Raw genomic sequence first — 18,065 nt, 5'->3', positions numbered from 1 at the left:
CTCACCCTGAGCTGGTGCTCGGTGTTTACAGCTTACACCTACCATTTGAAATGGTAGGTTTCCTTTAAATGACAAACTTGAAGTCCACAATTCAACCAGGATAAAGTTGCAAAATAAGGCATTCGAGGTTTGCAATATTTAATGTTCTGACTAGGTTAGGTTAGGCAAGATTAGCCTGTAAAGCTGACATGTCAGATTTCTTAAAAAGTCTTTGTCACAAGATTCTCACAATCTTACTTCAGTATGTTGGTTGGCATAGAAAATGGAGAAGCTTGTGCAGAATTGTTAGACGTACAGATGTTCTAAACTTATCAAGCCTTGTGCAATGCCTGACTAGTGCTGTGCAACATTACAGCGACACAGTCTTTTCCTCTTTCATTCTATCCATATCCCCCCGGTATACAGAAGTATTCACTTATTCAGTTATTGCTTTTTATCTGAAAATTCCTTTAGTTGTGTGATCCCATAGAGATAATGTAAACCTTACATAGCTCTCTTGCAGATGAACTTTACCACACAGACTATCCACAGAGCCCTATTATAGATATTGGTCATTTTGTAGGAGAATATAGCAATAAGGTTTATGACACTGACCCCCAGTAGGGAAGAGAGAATCTAGTCTGCAGAGATTATGGGGTATATTGCAGACAAAAGGGAGATGGCAAGAACATGAAGATGGTGTATGATGAGGGCAGATTTTTTGCAGATATCTGCGCATGTTGCGGTTTCCGCACATATTTTGGTGCAGAAAATCCTCAAGACGATGCATATTTTTGTCCATGTAGAAATTCGAGCTCAGTGAGGAAAATAAAACAATGATCATGTTACTTTTCTTGTGAGTTCTTACAGATTTTTGCATAGGGTTTTTTTTTGTTTTTTTTTAAGTCTATGGGGGAATGAAAATCTGCATCAACGTGCAGTTTTTGTGCAGGATTCCCTCATCCTAAAGGGATGGTGAAAACGGAGAATAAAAAAACCCATGTGGAAAATCTGCCTAAAAAATGCCCAAAAAGGCAACACTAAATAGACACATATGCATGACAATCCGTAACGTGTGCAGATAGCCTACATGAAAATGAATGTCTCTTGCACTTCTATTCATGAACAAACTGTGTCCACCACTACTGGGATCCATATAAATGATTAGGTGAGAGTTGCAGGGCAGGAAAAGAGCTTTTCCTGGAATGTATCTTTAAGCAAAACTGAATGTAATAATTCCCCACTTTATCTGCTCTTATTATATGTTTTGCAATTCACTGATTAATCGTAGGGGGTATCCACAGCGGACGCCACTGAAAATCAAATAAAACTATTTGTACATTAAAATATCCAGATTTATGTTCATTGAATGCACAATATAAATTACACGGGAGACATTATTACAAGGTTATTTAACTGGTTAAGTTTATGTTGTTTTTTTAGTTGGCTCTTGAATATGGAATCAAATTTATGGAGACTAGCGCAAAGGCTAATATCAATGTGGAAAATGTAAGTATATGTGTTTCCCTTCACTTTAGGGTCAATACAGTCAGCCCTCTTTAGGTAGAGTATTTGCAAGTAGAAAATAAAAACAAATTGGGGGAAAAAGTGATGTGCTTCTGGTTTTGAGTCAAAAAAGAAAATTGATGATGGCTTTCCTTTGAATTTGTCATTCATGTGAAGTGACAATGAGACTAAGGATATTTCTAGGAATTTCTCACAAAAAGATTATCCACAGTGTCAGTCGTGGGGCAGTCCTGCAGTGGGAAACACATGACATTTACTGTGTCCTAAGTGGTGAATATGGTGAGGCTGTGTTCAGTAAGAAAGGGATATTTGTGTGTGTTAATCTCTTTATGACCCCTCTTTATATATATTCACACATTGACCAGAAGGTTTCCCCACATTGTCTTTTTTTTTATTGTTTTTCTATTATTCCACATTTTTGTGCCCCCAATCATTTTGTTTTCTATCTTCATACTTGACTCTATGGTGTGCTTTGCAACTTTTGGTCTCTTTTGACTTTTTGCATGTTAGTCTCTGGGTGCTGCAGGCGTTGCTGCAATCATTATAAAGTAGTGTTGCCCAGTCTTTCTAACCTGTCATGAACTAAAATAGTTTGTGATAATCCCTGAGCAATAGTAGGAAAACAATTACAAAGGTTAGCCTGTCAGCAAAAGGGAGATTTTCATGTTTTATAGAAAACTTTTTTCCAAACAAGATTAGGCAACTTTTTGACAATAGCCCATGAGCAAACTTGGTACAACCTATTTAATGTCTGCAATAATTCATCAAGTTTGATTATATTACAATACGTGGTCTGGTCAGGAAGGAGTGTATGAGAATTAGGATATCAACACAAATAAACTCATTAGACTTGGATTGTAAAGTTGGGTTTGCATGCTGGAATGCAGTTCTATTCTCTGAAACGTTGTTAAAGGGGTATTCCCATGAAGACAAGTTTCTAATATTTATTCAGGATAACACATTCTCTAATTCACTATTTTTAACAAAAATGCAGCATTTCACAGATACAAGTCCAACCTGTCTTATCAGTCCTGCTATATACAATTTCAGTTGCCCCTAGACACAACTTCTGACTTGGGGTCGGGCAGCCATCTTTGATTTCTGTGTGAGACCGTACTTGCCGAGTTTCTGTGTCTTTCTGCTCTATGCCTGTAGCCATGCCCCCAGCTGTGCCTGCACAGAACTCACAGGCACTCATCACTTCCTGCCAAAACATCGTGAGCAGCGAGAAACTACAAAGTACAAGGAGATAAGTGATCCAGGGGAGGGGGAGGAGGGCACATATCTGTGAGAACACAGATGTGGAAGTGTTGACAGTGTGTAATGGGCATCTCATCATCTCTGATATGTCTCCTCTCTCTTTCTATGTGTCAGATACTAGTACAATGTCTGAAGCCAGATGAAAGTGTATGTACACCTGTACCCAGATAATCTTGCAACCCGGTCCCCCCACAGAACTAGATGGATCATAATTCATCTGTTTAGAGAGCCTGTCTCTCGCTCGCTCTCATGCTCACGTTTACAGAGATGTGTTAGGGCTTGTTATTTGTGGGACAAATTGTACTTTTTAGTGGTGCCATTTAATATCCCATGCAATATACTGGAAAGCTGGGAAAAATATCCAAGTCCAGTGAAATTGACATATTTGTGGCGTTTTCTTGTGCGCTCTGTTTTTATGGGTTTTATTCTGCACTCAATTTCTCTTTATTCTTTGGGTGGCTATGATCACAGGGATACCAAATGTATATAGGTTTATTAGGTTTTAATAGATTTTAAAAAATGTAAATCTTTTGTATGTAAAAAATTATTTTCCATTTTGCCAAAATCTGAGGCCAATAACTCTTTCACGCTTTGGTGTACCAACCTATGTAAGGTGATTTTAACTTTTACTTGCTAATACTATATACTGCTGTATTGCAGTATATAGCAATATTACTGCTAATCTCTAATAGCCCCCCATCTGCTGGCTATTAGAGATCAATACACATGGCAAGCCTACAAGTCCCAATGAGACTGCCATGGCAACTGATGACCCAAGATGGCGGCACACATAGAATGGTGAGTTGGGTCGACCCGACACTTAACAGGTTAACTGCCTGTATGTCCTGGTGCGCAAAGGGGTTAGAGAACCCTTTTCCCCAACCACAACTCTTTACATTCTTTCCCCTTTTTCTCTAATTCTGGTTTGTTAAAATCAGTCTAAATATTTTCAGATATCTACTGTCACAAGAAGCAAGGTAGTCTACTCCAGCCCCAGTGGCGTAACTAGAGTCATCTGGGCCCCGGAGCATAATTCCTTATTGGGCCCCCTCGTGTATTTAGTATAACTAATAATACCTGTGCCTTTTATCAAGGGACTCCTGGACATCCTCAGGGAGCTTGTTATATATACAATCCACTATATAAGCCCCTTTTTGGTGCCAAGTGCCCTCTATATTTTTTTTTTTTTTTTTTTTTTTATGCCTAGTGTTCCCTTTTTTTGACAAATGCCCCCTTCTTTGCCAAGTGCCTCCGCCCAAACTTGGGGGGAAAAAAAGTATACTCGCCATTGCCATGATGCCTCTATGTTAATGGCATTAAGAGGTTAAAAGATCTGCTGTGTTATTTTCCGTTTTCATTGTATAGGCAATGAACATTCATTATGTGTGGAGAAAAGGTAATTTAGATATATAGGTGTTCACTGCTAGAAACGTTTCTGGAATCCGTGAATATGAAATAGCATGCATATTATAGTGATCTGTGGGGGTATAGTGCCGCAACCACCACTTACAGGTTCCCTTCCCACAAAGGGTAGGGTGCAGGCAGGTCAGAAGGCATCAATAAGAAGGACAAAGAAAACCGCCTGTCACTTACAATACAAGTCACCACAGTACCACTGTATAGTATAAGGTACACTAACAGGGATAGAAAGGAACATTCTTTAGCCCTCAATGAATTTAGCCCACAGAATTTCAGGCGGAAATTGCTCCAAAATTCTGGTGTAGACAGGTTAAAGGGAACTTGTCACCAGGGACCTAATTTTCACTAAAGACGGGTGGCAGAAGTCCATTACAGCTGTGTTGAATAGATGGTTTTCTGTCTTTTTTCTGTGCATTTCCATTCCAATATTATTTTAACTTCCCTTGCACCAGGGTCTAGGGTGTTTTCTTTGGTTTGGATGCATTTAAAAAAAAAAAAAAAAAAAAAAAATACACGTGACTTGTCTTGTGCTGCTCACTACTCAGCTCTTGGCCCCGACATTTGTGCTCCTGTGCAACTCCTCCCTCCTGCTCCTTCACTCACACAAAGACAGAGCTCACAACATTGTGAGCTGACATCTCTGGGAGTGGGAGAAGTTGTACCAGAGAACAAAGGTAGGGGCTGAGAGCTGAGGCGTGAGCAGCGAAGACAAGTCACACGGTGAAGCTCTAATGGGCTTCTCTAACCTGTCTTCAGTGAAAATAAGGTCCCTGGTGACTAGTACCCCTTAATGAATCTCCCCAGCATAGAAGTACTCTGTACACGTTTTCTGTGTGTGTAACATAGTTGTTTGTGTTTTGCAGAGGTTCTCTCTCTCTCTCTGACCTTAGAATCCCAAGAAACTGGGTGTTTCACTAAAGTTTCTGACCACCAGAACAGTTGTAATTATTTTCAAAGAATGTTTTGGGTTTTTTTTGTATAGTAATATATTTCCTTATGGTATAGGTGACACAACATAGCACTTCAATAAAAGCTACCATCACTGGATGAGGTAATTTATATGTATTTGATCCTATTGCCCTTTATCTTTTAGGCATTTTTGACTTTGGCCAGGGACATCAAAACGAAAATGGACAAGAAAATGGTAAGATGAACTGTTTATTAGGCTGAGAGTGTCTGAAATAACACCTGTACCACTAAAAGCCAGTTCCCTCCGGTTAAGTGTAAAATATACTTAACAATATTTAACAATCATTTTAGTTAAAACTCTCTTTTTACATATTAACCCCTTGAAGGAAACCTACCACGAGGAATCTACCTCAGAAGTAGATCTGATGGTAGATTCCTTCTGCCTGCCTCTGTCCTAATCTGTAATTGTGGAACCTAACCTAACTTGTTAAAAACTTTAAATCAGTAATATGTAAATTAACTGCTGAGGTTACTGGGGCATGGAACAGCCTTTGCTCCCAGTGGACGGCCAGGATAGTACACACGCAGGTAGCCTCTGCAGCTAATTTAATTTTATACTGACTATATACTACCGGGGGCTGGCTATATACTACAGGGGGCTGGCAGGCTGGCTATATACTGGGACTGTGACTAATGCATTTCCCACCCTCGGCTTATACTCGAGTCTATATGTTTTTCCATTTTTTTTGTGTTAAAATTAGGGGTCTCGGCTTATACTCAGGTCGGCTTTTACTTGAGTATATACAGTAGGTTCATAGGGTTATTAAATTACAGATTAGGGCAGAGGTAGGCAGGAAGAATCTACCATCAGATATACTTCTTTTAAGGACCAGGCCATTTTCATTTTTAGTGTTTCCATTTTTCACTACATGTCTTAACTTTTTTTTATTAAGAGCTGTATGAAAATTCCAAATGCTATAAAAATGCAGAAATCACATATTTGTGCTATTTGCTTGGACTTAAAGATTTCACTGTGTGCTCCAAATGACACCTCCTTTATTCTTTGGTCAGTATGATAACGGAGATATCAAATTTATTTAGGTTTTATTTCAGTTTTAAGAGATGGTGATTGGCAGCAATATGGCCACACTCATGTGAAGCTGCTGTTTAGGTGAACTGTTTGGCTTTGACCACGCCAACTAATAGGTTAACTGCCACAACTGCTGCCAATTGCGGCAGTTAGCTGTAGGTGTCTGCTATATAATACAGCAGATACCTACCCTGTGTGGAGATTTTTATTTCACCCCTGCAGGACACAGCCACTTTTTCATTTTTCCCATAAAAGTGATAACTTTTTTATTTTTCCACGTTAGGCAGAGGATGAGAAAAAAAACACTAATTTTGGCATGTTTTATCTTATTTACATTTTTTGCTATTTACTGTACGGCCAAAATTACCGTATATACTCGAGTATAAGCCGACCCGAGTATAAGCCGAAACCCCTAATTTCAACACAAAAAACTGGGAAAACCTATTGACTCGAGTTTAAGCCGAGGGTGGGAAATGCATTGGTTACAGCCTCCCAGTATATAGTCTGCCAGCCCCTGTAGCATACAGCCTGCCCAACCCCTGTAGTAGGAAAAAAAATAACACTGTACTCATCTTTCCGACGTCCCCCATAGGTCCTCTTCTGTCTCAGACTGTCCCAGACAGAAGAGGACCTACAGGTGATGTCAGAAAGGCGAGTTTTGACTTTATTTTTTTAGTTGACTCGAGTATAAGCCGAGTTAGGGTTTTTGAGCACAAATTTTGTATTGAAAAACTAGGCTTATACTCGAGTATATAAGGTACATGTTATCTATATTCTCCCAGTCAGTACATTTTGGAAGATGCCAGATTATGTTTTGCTATAAAAATCCATTTGTTTTTGCCTAACCGTCTTTCTAAAGTCGTAATCTTGTTTCCACCGATGGACAGTAACAGGCTTTTTTTTTTTTTTCCTACATGAGCTGTAATTTTTCATGTTACCAGTCAGGGATTTTTGCAACTTTTTGATCACTTTTTATAACATTTTTTTACTTTTTTTAAATCCCTTTGACATAAACATATAGGGGCATATTTACTAAGGGACATGGACCAGTTTTCTGGCTGACTTCTTTTTTTATGTTCTTTTCAGTGCAAACTGCTTTCACAGGTATTTTAAGAAGTGCCTGCACCTCGTTTGTGTCGCACTCGACCCTTTTGTGGCCCTATTCCAGTGCTTAGTCGGACCGTGTGCCAGATTTAACATGCAAAGTATTACAGAATTGTGTAGCACACCCATGTTAAAGGTCCACCAAAAAAAGTGGTGCACTCTGTCGTAGCTGTGCAGATGGCGCCAGATTCATGAAGAACGGGCGCCACAAATCCTGAATCGGGCGCCCTCTGCACACTACACAGGAAAACTGCACGTAGTGCAGTTTGCACTGTTCTTAGTAAATGTTCCCCATAGTTTTTACACAGCAGATTATTAGGGATATTTTTTCACAGTGTACACTATACGGCTAAATAGTTTATATTTATAAATTGGGAGCAGTATGAACAAAGCGATAACAAATGTATGCTGTGTTGGCAGGGTAAATCTGGCAGCCGCCCATGGGCACTGTGACAAAAGCCCAGCTTTCTGTATATGCAGGGTGGTATAGTATGTGCGGGAAGGGATTAAACGAGGGAATGCTAGAAAGAAAATTCATGCCCTATCTAAAGATTACTGTTAGAAGTAGCTCTAGTGTGACCCTGTCACCAGCCTCTCCATTACTAAACTAATCGGCCCTGTCTGTTTTGGTCAATTATAATCCAACTATATCCAGCTATATCTGAAATATATATCTGGTTAAACTGCACCTCTTCACTCATAATATCCTGGCATATTTCCTTCATGTGAAGAATGGGGGCTCAGAACCCCAAATTCTGGAAATCAATGATTTCCCTACCGTTTATTATGCATCTGTGATGGATATACTACCACAGGTTCTATAAAAATATTGGTTCTGTATCAGATCAACTATGTCTAAGGTTAAAAGCACATGATATGTATTATACACATTATTTGGGCAATGGCTTGGAAATTGCCAATTTTCTATTGCATATCCACTATTAAATTAGTGGATTAAATCTCCAGAATCTGTACGGACCTCTCCACAGTTATCATGGAGATTCCCACCCAATCTCGGTGATGGGTATTAGGGCTTAGGGGTAAATAAGATATTCTCTTTGTATATAATGCCACAGTATAAAAATACTGTATCTTTCCTGACTTCCATCAAAATATTTAACATTTCCATTTCTTTCAGGAGGGAAATAGTTCACAAGGCAGTAACCAAGGAGTTAAAATCACCCAAGAACAGCAAAAGAAGAGCAGTTTCTTTCGATGTGTCCTTCTGTGAGGGACATTGCCTTAAAGGAGTATTTTGCTCCCTCAAACTGGACTGTGCCTGTATCTGAAATCCCATCATCACAGACCTAGATCCTTAAAGCACCAGCTCTGCCAAACTTTGGCTACCTTAAAAAGAGTGACAAGCTCTGTCTACCTTAGTAACTGTTTCACCTAGAGGTTCTGGAACATGTACTAAGTTTGTACATTTCTTAATTATCTTTTTCATCATTATTATAATTATTATGTTATTCATTTTTATGTTGGAGGTAAACACCAGACCATCTTCCTTATTCTAATTTCAAGGACCAGTGTTTAGACTCCAGACATTCCTACAGAGCCATATTTCATTCCATGTCTCACTGACCTCAAAATGGCATGTTCCTTTAAATTTTGGAACATGCACACTATGAATCCATTATATAGACAGAAACAAATGTCTCAATGTGTTACATATTTACACACGCACTTATGTGAATGTATAAATGTGCACCTTCCATTTGCATTCCAATACAAGTCTTCCATGTCTGATGGTGAAACCAAAAGCATTTTAGTTTTGCATTCATTTCAAGTGATTTGTGTAATTTATGTAAAAATCTAATAATGTTCTGCAGATGTCCTATGGTTTACATTTTAGCATGTATACATTACATTTTCTATGTGCTATTTAAGAATTCATTATTTCATGAGATTTACGTCTAAAAGATAAAGGAAATGGCCTTATAGTGGTATTTTTCTTTTTTTTTGTAGCTGCCAATATCTACTGCTAAATTGTTTGTTACTTCATCATTCCAAAGGTACAACCACAAATGTTGCCTTGGATCTCAACATCCGTTTTGTAGTGGCATTTTTTAATATGATGCAGTTGAACAATTTATTGAAAAAAAATATTTGAACAATGCTCTTTATTGAAAGTTTTATCATATAGTAAAATAACTATCAAAATGTTAATTGAGGAAGAGTCAGTAGGCATCCATTCACCTTAGATGGTTTTAAGCCAGACTCTCCAAACTTCTGATGTGAATGAACAGTTGTAGGTTAAATTGTTCCCATCTGGGCGTTGACATTTAATTCAACTGCCATATGTATGCACATTTCTTTAATTGCATGTTTTTTAAAAAAAAATTACCTGTGTGAAGTTACCATAAATGTAGCTATATGGTATCAAGATAGCTGTCCTTGGATATGACCACCTCCAGACATTTCCAATGGTGGCCAGACATGAACTATAGAGCCCTGTCTGAGCTCTTGGATTCACCATTGATTACCACAGGTTGGCTGCAGGACATGCAATAACTCACGGCTTTTTCGTATCTAAAACTATTAGTTTCCTTGTGCTATCACAAGGCAGCGGTGGTTGCATCCAATCTCATTTCTAAGGGACAACATGGCTACATTTATGGAGAATTATCTTTTTATTAACATCCAATTAAAGAAATGTGTGTGTTTGTGTGTGTATATATATATATATATATATATATATATATATATATATATATATATATATATATATATATATCTAAGATTAATTTAATTAAATGTCAGTGCCCAGAGGAGAAAACACCTTTTTTAAGGTTTCTAAATGAAAGAGCCTCTACCACTTGTTCCCTATAAGTGATAGGGCCGCAAAAATAATGGTGATTCCACAATGTTTACTACAGTACAGGAAACCTGTCACCAGGAATGTCATTTAGTATAGGTCCCAATAACCTATACTATACTGATTTTAAGAATGCCTGCATTCTGAATCATTTCAATAGTTTATACAAGTTTAATTCACATTACCTGACTCCCTGCCAGCAGCATGTGGTGACTCCCGGGGTGGGGAGGGACAGCTGCAACTTGTGTGCCTATATCGGTCTTCTTTCCTCAAAACTCACGCAGGGAGGATGATGTTGTGGAGTAAAGGAAGAATGCATGCGAAGACACACACTGAGGATGCAGCTGCCCCTCCTCTTCCTCCGGACTCGACACATGCTGCTAGCAGAGAGCCAGGTAATGTGAATCAAACTTATATAAACTACTGAAATGATTCAGAATGCTGACAAAGGCATTTTTAAAATCGGCATAGCATAGGGTATAGGACACCAGCTAAAAATCATATTCCTGGTGACTTGTTTGCTTATATATCTATCATGGAGATACCATGTAAGAAACAGACTATTTGACTGTACAAGAGTGATGCCATTCATTTCTCTTATTTTTTTTCATACATTCCCTCTGTTAACAGTAATGTGGGCATGTGTGTCATATGCTACCCCTTGCATTGTAGCCATATTCTAATGAGCAAAAATACATATTTATGTACTTATACCAAAGTATAATATTTGATCCAAACACTCTCCCCACACAATGGGTATTGTGAAATACAACAACCTTTAAGAATCTGACATTACAGTGACTTCTCTGCTAAATAATGTTCTCTATTGAACTCGGGTAGTTAGAAGTCTTAAGGTTTTAGGAGAGACCTTACATTCTGTGTAAGTGGCTCTAGTATTTTTCTGTTATATTTTATGACCCCAGAAATATAAGGATAGTTTTCATTCCTGATATACCCATATATTTAAAAGCTTTATTTTTGCTGTTAGTTTTTCACCTTTTCTTTTTATAGATGTACATATGTGATGCAGGTGTAAAGCACGTCTGGCTGTGCATGAAACCAATGATGCTCCGTCCTCTGTCTTTTAGTGATTCATCAAGATGCTTTTTAGTAATTTTTTTGTGTAATAAGAAAATGCTTATTTTGTATGTATTATCTTTAAGATTTATAGGACATTTATTTCCAACTATATACTGTATGACCAAAGAGTTGATTTGGTGGATTTACAGCGCTTCACATAATGCAATTCATGGACCAATTCCTGGTTGTTATAAAACTGAGCACAAATAAATTATAAGGCACACTTTCTTATATGCATCTATTGTTTCTCTTAACCCTGTCATTCTTGATCCACAATTTTGTACTATTGACAGAATTGATTCATCTTCAGCTAGAGATGGCCACAGCATGATATTGTGTGAAGCACAATAATCTGTCCAGCTGGAATCCATTGAGTTGCATATTATATGGACCAGGCAGCCTACTTTTGAATGGGAACTGGTAAGTGCAGCAACTGGAGTGATGGCTGTCACACACAAAGTAAATTGAGTTATCCTAAAAAAATTGCCATATGACTCAAGTTGTGAACTGGACATCATATGACACAAGTAGTGGTCTTCTCCTTGGTGGAAGATCTGTGAGCAGGCTACCCTGCATCTTTTGAGGTACACTCAGGAAAATAATGAAAAAGTACAGGGGTTACAGGTAGATACCTTTCATTTTCTTAGGATTTTAGTTGTTTCTTTAGGTTTTTGGAATCTCTTTTAATGCTTTTAGAAGCCATTACAGTGGTATTACGAGAATTTTTACTCCCTGCCCAATTCATTTATGTCCAATTGTTGTTGGGCACCACCCATCCCATCACATTGCAGTGCATGCCTCAACTTTATATATTCTATCTCAGTGATGGCGAACCTTTTAGAGGCCGAGTGCCCAAACTGCAAACCAAAGCCCCGCTCATTTATCACGAGGTGCCAACCAAAAATTAAAGCAGTATCTAATTGCTCCCTGTTCAACAACTTTCAATCATATTGGCCTCCTGAGGACAGCATCACAGTAGAAAGATGGAAATTTTCATAATTTTAGCTTCTTTCCAGTTCCCCTCTGGGGCCAGCAGGAGGTCCTCCAAAAATAATTCGACCCTGTCTAATTCCCCCTCTTCCTACAGTCCCAAGTAACAAAGAAAGTATCAAAATATGACTGAAAGCAGCATCTTTTAAGTTTCTTGGAACTGCAGGAAGATTCTTTGAGTCTTGTCTGGTGTGCTGGGTTGATGGCACGGGTGCCCACAGAAAGGGCTCTGAGTGCCACCTTTGGCACCCGTGCCATAGGTTCGCCACCACTGTTCTATCTGGTTAAGAGAAAGTCATAACTTCCCTCCTGCCTGTGCACAATGCTCCCAATATACAGTTGTGCATCCTGGGTGAATTATATGCCGGGTCCTGTCTGGCATGGAATTCTGTTATAGCAAATACACCAGCCTGGCACACCCCCTCCTTTGCTTGCTCACTTGGCATTGAGGGAAATTCCTATGTGTTAGGGCAGTTGTACACTTGCTGGATTGGGTCAGTGAACTATGAACCATGCCGGGTCCTGCTTCATGGACAGAACCCATTCCTATGGACTGGACTCTGAGCACCATATTAATATTTGAGTCGCTGAGCTCCTACTTCCTCTAAATGTAGTAGAGCTAACCATGTAATCTGCAGCTATTTGCAGTTTTGGCATACCGGATTGCATTTGAATTAAAGGGGTTGTCCTAGACTTTTTAAAAAAACAAAAGGTGGCTGAGAGGGGGCTGTTTAAAAAAAAAAATAAAGATGTACTCTCCTTCCGGCGCCCTCCGGGTGTCCCGCGCTGCTGTCGCTCCGGTCCGCACGCCATGTAAACAAACATGGCCGTGGGAGCAGTGCTGGATTCAGCTTGCTGTCGGACCCGACAACCATCCGGCCCACATATGCAATGCTGTGAATAGGGACGGGTGGGCGTGGCTGGCCACAGACGGCCGGAAGCTGAATCCACACCCAGACACCCAGAGGGCGCCGGAAGGTAGGTACATCTTTATTTTTTTAAACCGCCCCCTCCCAGCCACCTTTTTGTTTTTTTTTAATTAGCCTCGAACAGCCCCTTTAATCCTGACCACATTTGGAAAAAAACAGCATAAAATGGGTTTCATCTGCAGCATGCAGCATGGTTTTAGTTGTTGGCCACTTTACCTCATGATTTCTGTAATGTGTGGGGAGACAGGATATTAGGTAATTTAGCAATATACATCTAGTAAAAGTTCTGCTCCGCTTTCTTGATATGTAAAGTGAAGCCTCCTGTCTTTTACCTCACCAGCCAGAGATTCCTGTCCATAAAATGGCGCAGATGGAAGGTCATGTGATCTCTAACTGGCGATTGTTCATGGACAGACAGAGATCACATGACTCTCCACAAATGTCTGGCTGGTGAGATAAAAGACTGGAGGCTAAACTGTACATATCAAGAAAGCAGAGCCGAACTATTAATAGATGTACATTGGTAAATTACCTAATTACATACACACAATAAAAAAAAATGAGGAAAAGTGGCCAACCCCTTTAAGTCTGCTGTAGAATATATGCAATATACCCAACCTATCAATGTCTCACCAACCATATGGGGGATTTTTATTTGTCTGTGTTATGTTTTCTAAGGCATTGCTATTACAACAAAGTTTTTTTTTTTTTTAGCAGTAGCATAATGTGACCATTTCTGTCATTCATGGAATCTGCCATTCTTCCAACTGTAGATGATAGATAGAAAATTCATGACCTTGTGTTCTCTATGTGCAATGATTTCTGTGTGTCATGTTTGAGACCGCATGGCTAATTCAAAGGGGTTGTCTCAGAGTTCCAAAAAATTAGGAGCCAAGTTTGGGCAAGCATTTTAAAAAAAATAAATGTGTGCTGACCTCAGACTGATACACTGTAAACAAACGGGGGCACGGAAGCTGTGCTTGTAGAGTTTCCGGCCGGCCATGACCACCCGTCCCTATTTCCAGCACTGCATCAGGCACTGGGATATGGTGACGAGTGGACATGGCAGGCCAGAAGCTCCCTAAGCACAGCTTCCGTGCCCCTGTAAACAAGCCCGCTCCAGCCCAGCTCCAAATTTTTTTTAAACTCTTGGACAACCCCTTTAACGTTAAATCAGTTTTATTAGTTCTTCTTTGATTTACGTAAAACATCTTGAGCATTTCTTAGCATTCCCTTTTCCATATAAGTCTTCTATAATGAAACCATATTGTGAAGAGCTAGAGAATAGCTCACACCAGCAGATACATTCTGTAGTGTTTCTGATAGGATTATTTTTCCATTGAATAGGACAGATGCATCAGTTAAGTCTTTCTGGGCATATGTAATAACTTGCTTTGTTTACAATGATAACTGCACTTCAGAAAAGAATACAGATTAAAGCTTATTTTAAAGTTTTATACTTGACTCTTGTGTCTCCTATGAGTTTGTTAAATTTATGTAAGCTCTGCAGGTTTAAAAAAAAAAATTAAGGACCAAAATGTGTGGGTTTTTTCTTTTGAGTGCTTGTTTTCTGCGTACCATATTGTACTTCGTAGGGACAGTATTTAATATTGCATTCTGTGTCCAGGGAAGCGGGAAAAAAAAATTCCAAATGCAGTGAAATTTGTGAAAAACATTTTCACCATTTTCCTGAGGGCTTGGTTTTTGTGGCTTTCACTGTGTGCCCCAAATGACATGTCGTCTTTATTGTTTAGGTCAGTGCGATCACAGGGATACTTAATTTATATAGGTGCAACAAACAATCCAGTAGAAGGAAAAATAGAGCTGGCACTCACCGATAAAAGATAATTCTTTATTCCAAAACTTTAAAATACATTGTTGCAGGAGGTAACAAGACTGTAGGAGACTAGCAAAGGCGACAGTCCGTTTCGCGCTACACTAGTGCTTAATCCTGCCTGGTTTGTCAGCGTCCACACCTGCACTTTAATTGCGCGCGACGAACTTGGTATCCAAGCAACCCGTAAACAGAACCTGTGAATGGTTTACTAAGGGAAAGTGGGAAGTCCCACAGAAGCAGAACGTCCGGAGCACAAGACCCAGAAGAGAAGACTCATCAAGTCAAATTGAGCATAGGAGGCAAGTATGCCACAGAACTATGATTTATGAAAAAGACAGAAGGGCTGCTCAGCCAATTTTTTAAGGCAAATATACAACTGGTGCTTCATAACAGAACATTACACAGAAATGCATTACATAAAACAAGAACAGGGTACGGAATGACAATTAAGATAAAATGGGAAGAAAGGAAGGGAAAAAGAAAGAAGGAAAACGACTGAACTAGAAAAATGAAAATGGGGCTAGAAATAAATATAAAAAATACAGATAACCTAATTTTTAAAGAAAAGCTCCCATTTTTATCGTTCAGACCTAGTGGACCTAAAGCATCGGGGAGCAACGATCCTCAGAAAGATGGCGGCGCATGGGCTTTTTGAAGCCTTTGCCAGCGGTGATCAGCGGGAAAACACCCGTGATCGGTGCTGGCACCGATTGCGGGTGTTACCGGTAAGTCTTTGCTGCAATATGCAGCAAAGACTTACCGGCTTTGGAGAGGGCTCAGCCCGTGAGCCCTCTCCATGCACCCGCGCCCGGCATGTAACAGGTCCTTATTCATATGAATACGCAAAAACCTTTCTTTATATGTTAAATGACATGTACTGGTGTGTGCACCTCTGGCAGGATCCACTCTTCTTCTAGCTTCTTATGCCCTGGTTTTTACAAGAAAGGGTTACAAAAATTATGCAAATGAGCCTGGTGGGTGAAAATCTATTTTTTGTAAAAAAAAATAGATAGGCATAGGAAGTGAAAAGATGAGCAAATGCTGCCAGAGGTGGCACACACCTACATGTTAGTGTGCTTGCTTTAAAATCCTTAAGCCTGGTGGTAAATGTCCGTTAAGTATTGTGAATAGTTTTTGTTAAAAAGAAGAGTTGCTCTAGGTCAATGACGGTGAATTTTTTTAGAGGCTGAATGCCCAAACTCCAGCCAAAAAAGTGCCGTTACTGCCATTTACTCATCAACTTATTACACCCTGTTGTTGTCTTGAGGACAGCAATATCGTTGGAAAAAAAGAGAAGACATTATGATTATTATTGTAGCTTACCTCCACAGTCCCCTTGACCGGAAGAACCATGGGGCAGGAGCTACAATGAAAGTCCACACCTTGGTATTTGATACGACTGAAAAGAACAACTCTTTCCGCAAAAAATTTAAGCCCTCATATGTTCGCATTACAAAAAAAAATAAAAATGTATAGGTCGTACAATGTGACAATACAAATCTACTATTCATTCTATACTCGGCCGTGCCCCGGATCTTTTGACCTGTGCCCCGAATGTCAGCTGTCCAGGGCGATTTCCCCACTCTCATCGCTATCTACGTCCTCAGGACGTAGATAGCGATTAGCACTGTAGTAGTGAACGGAGCCGTCAGCTCCATTCACCAGTGCAGAGAGCAGGAGACGCTGTGTAATTACACTGCGTCTCCTGCTTCTAGCAGCTCACTACAGCTGCCGGGAGCAGGAGATGCCGGGTGATGACGTTACCGCGCCTCAGTCCTGCAGTCCTCCAAGAAGCCGGGAGAAAACACGGGTGAGTATGTTTTGTTCTTTTAATTATGTGTGTATGGGGGGGAAATATTTGTGGCTGGAGGCTATGAGGACATAGAGAGGGGGAAGGGGGGGGGACTTTTTGGAGGCTGTGAAAAACATTGAGGAGACTGTGGGGACTACTACAGGGGGTTATGAGGACATGGGGGGGGGGTCTGTGGGGCACGTTACCTGCAGCTGAGGGCTAATGGGGGCTATGAGGAAATGGGGGGCTGTGGAGGACATGAAAGGGGGCTGTGGAGGACATGAAAGGGGGCTGTGGAGGACATGAAAGGGGGCTATGAGGACATGAAAGGGAGCTATGAGGACATGAAAGGGGACTGCGGAGGACTTGAAAGGGGGCTATGAGGACATGAAAGGGGGCTGTGGAGGTCATGAAAGGGGGCTGTGGAGGACATGTAAGGGGGCTATGAAGACATGAAAGGGGGCTGCGGAGTACTTGAAAGGGGGCTATGAGGACATGAAAGGTGCTATGAGGACACAAAAAGAGGCTGCAGAGGTCATGAAAAGGGGCTATGAGGACATTACAGGGGCTGCGGAGGACCTTTTTGGGGGCTATGAGGACATTACAGGGGGCTGCGGAGGAGTTTTTTTGGGGCTATGAGGACATTACAGGGGGCATTTTTGGTGGCATACGGCTGCCATAGGAGTGCCCGGTATGGTGAGCACACTTTTGCGCCACTGTGCCATCTTTCTGGAAAGAACAGTCTGTCTGCACGACTTCATATGGAGAGGGGAGGAGTAAGGAACACTCCCACCTCTTCTTCAGCAGTCCTGGCCCAGGCGTAACTTGCATGTGTGACAGGGGCTTTACAGTGAAGGAGAGAAAGTCTTTTAACATAAGTTCATAAGATTTATGTGTGGTAAACTCCACAGGGGTGACCCGTGGCTGAAGAGGAGATGTGGTGATGCCGGGCCTAATGGAGAAGCTTGAGAAACAACTACACATCACCTTGTGTAATAGGTAGGGATTTCTCCTGTGTTTTCTGTAGATGTTAGGTACAGTTGTTATTGGCACAACCATGCGTGAAGGGGGTTATGTACAAGATACACTACTGAAAATTTGGTACATATGCATTGGGGCCCGTGCCCCAGATCTTTCGCGACCCTAGCAACGCCCCTGGAGAGGATGCATAAAATATCATCTCAACATAAAGCAGACATTCCGTAAATGTTAATTATCAATCTTTTTGGGTAGTTTTACTTCCTGTCTGGAAAGCAGAACATTTCAAACTTGGAAAATTAAGAATTTTTACGAACTTTTGCCAAACTTTCACTTTTTTTCAGAACGAATCG

At 40.3% G+C, this 18,065-nt stretch overlaps 1 protein-coding gene across 1 annotated transcript in view; it reads left to right on the top strand.

Moving 5' to 3' along the window:
- RAB8A (RAB8A, member RAS oncogene family) overlaps positions 1 to 14,562 on the top strand; it is a 34,690-nt gene extending 20,128 nt beyond the window's left edge. Inside the window, exons 6-8 of the mRNA XM_072112944.1 lie at positions 1,423 to 1,488; positions 5,279 to 5,329; positions 8,427 to 14,562. Coding sequence (XP_071969045.1) covers positions 1,423 to 1,488; positions 5,279 to 5,329; positions 8,427 to 8,519 — 210 coding nt within the window. The 3' untranslated portion in view covers positions 8,520 to 14,562. The remainder of the gene's footprint in view (positions 1 to 1,422; positions 1,489 to 5,278; positions 5,330 to 8,426) is intronic.
- Positions 14,563 to 18,065: the final 3,503 nt, after the last annotated feature.

This window comes from Engystomops pustulosus, chromosome 1 (assembly GCF_040894005.1).
Source record: "Engystomops pustulosus chromosome 1, aEngPut4.maternal, whole genome shotgun sequence".
NCBI classification, from domain to species: Eukaryota; Metazoa; Chordata; class Amphibia; order Anura; family Leptodactylidae; genus Engystomops; species Engystomops pustulosus.
This window is presented reverse-complemented; position numbering and strand designations above follow the sequence as displayed.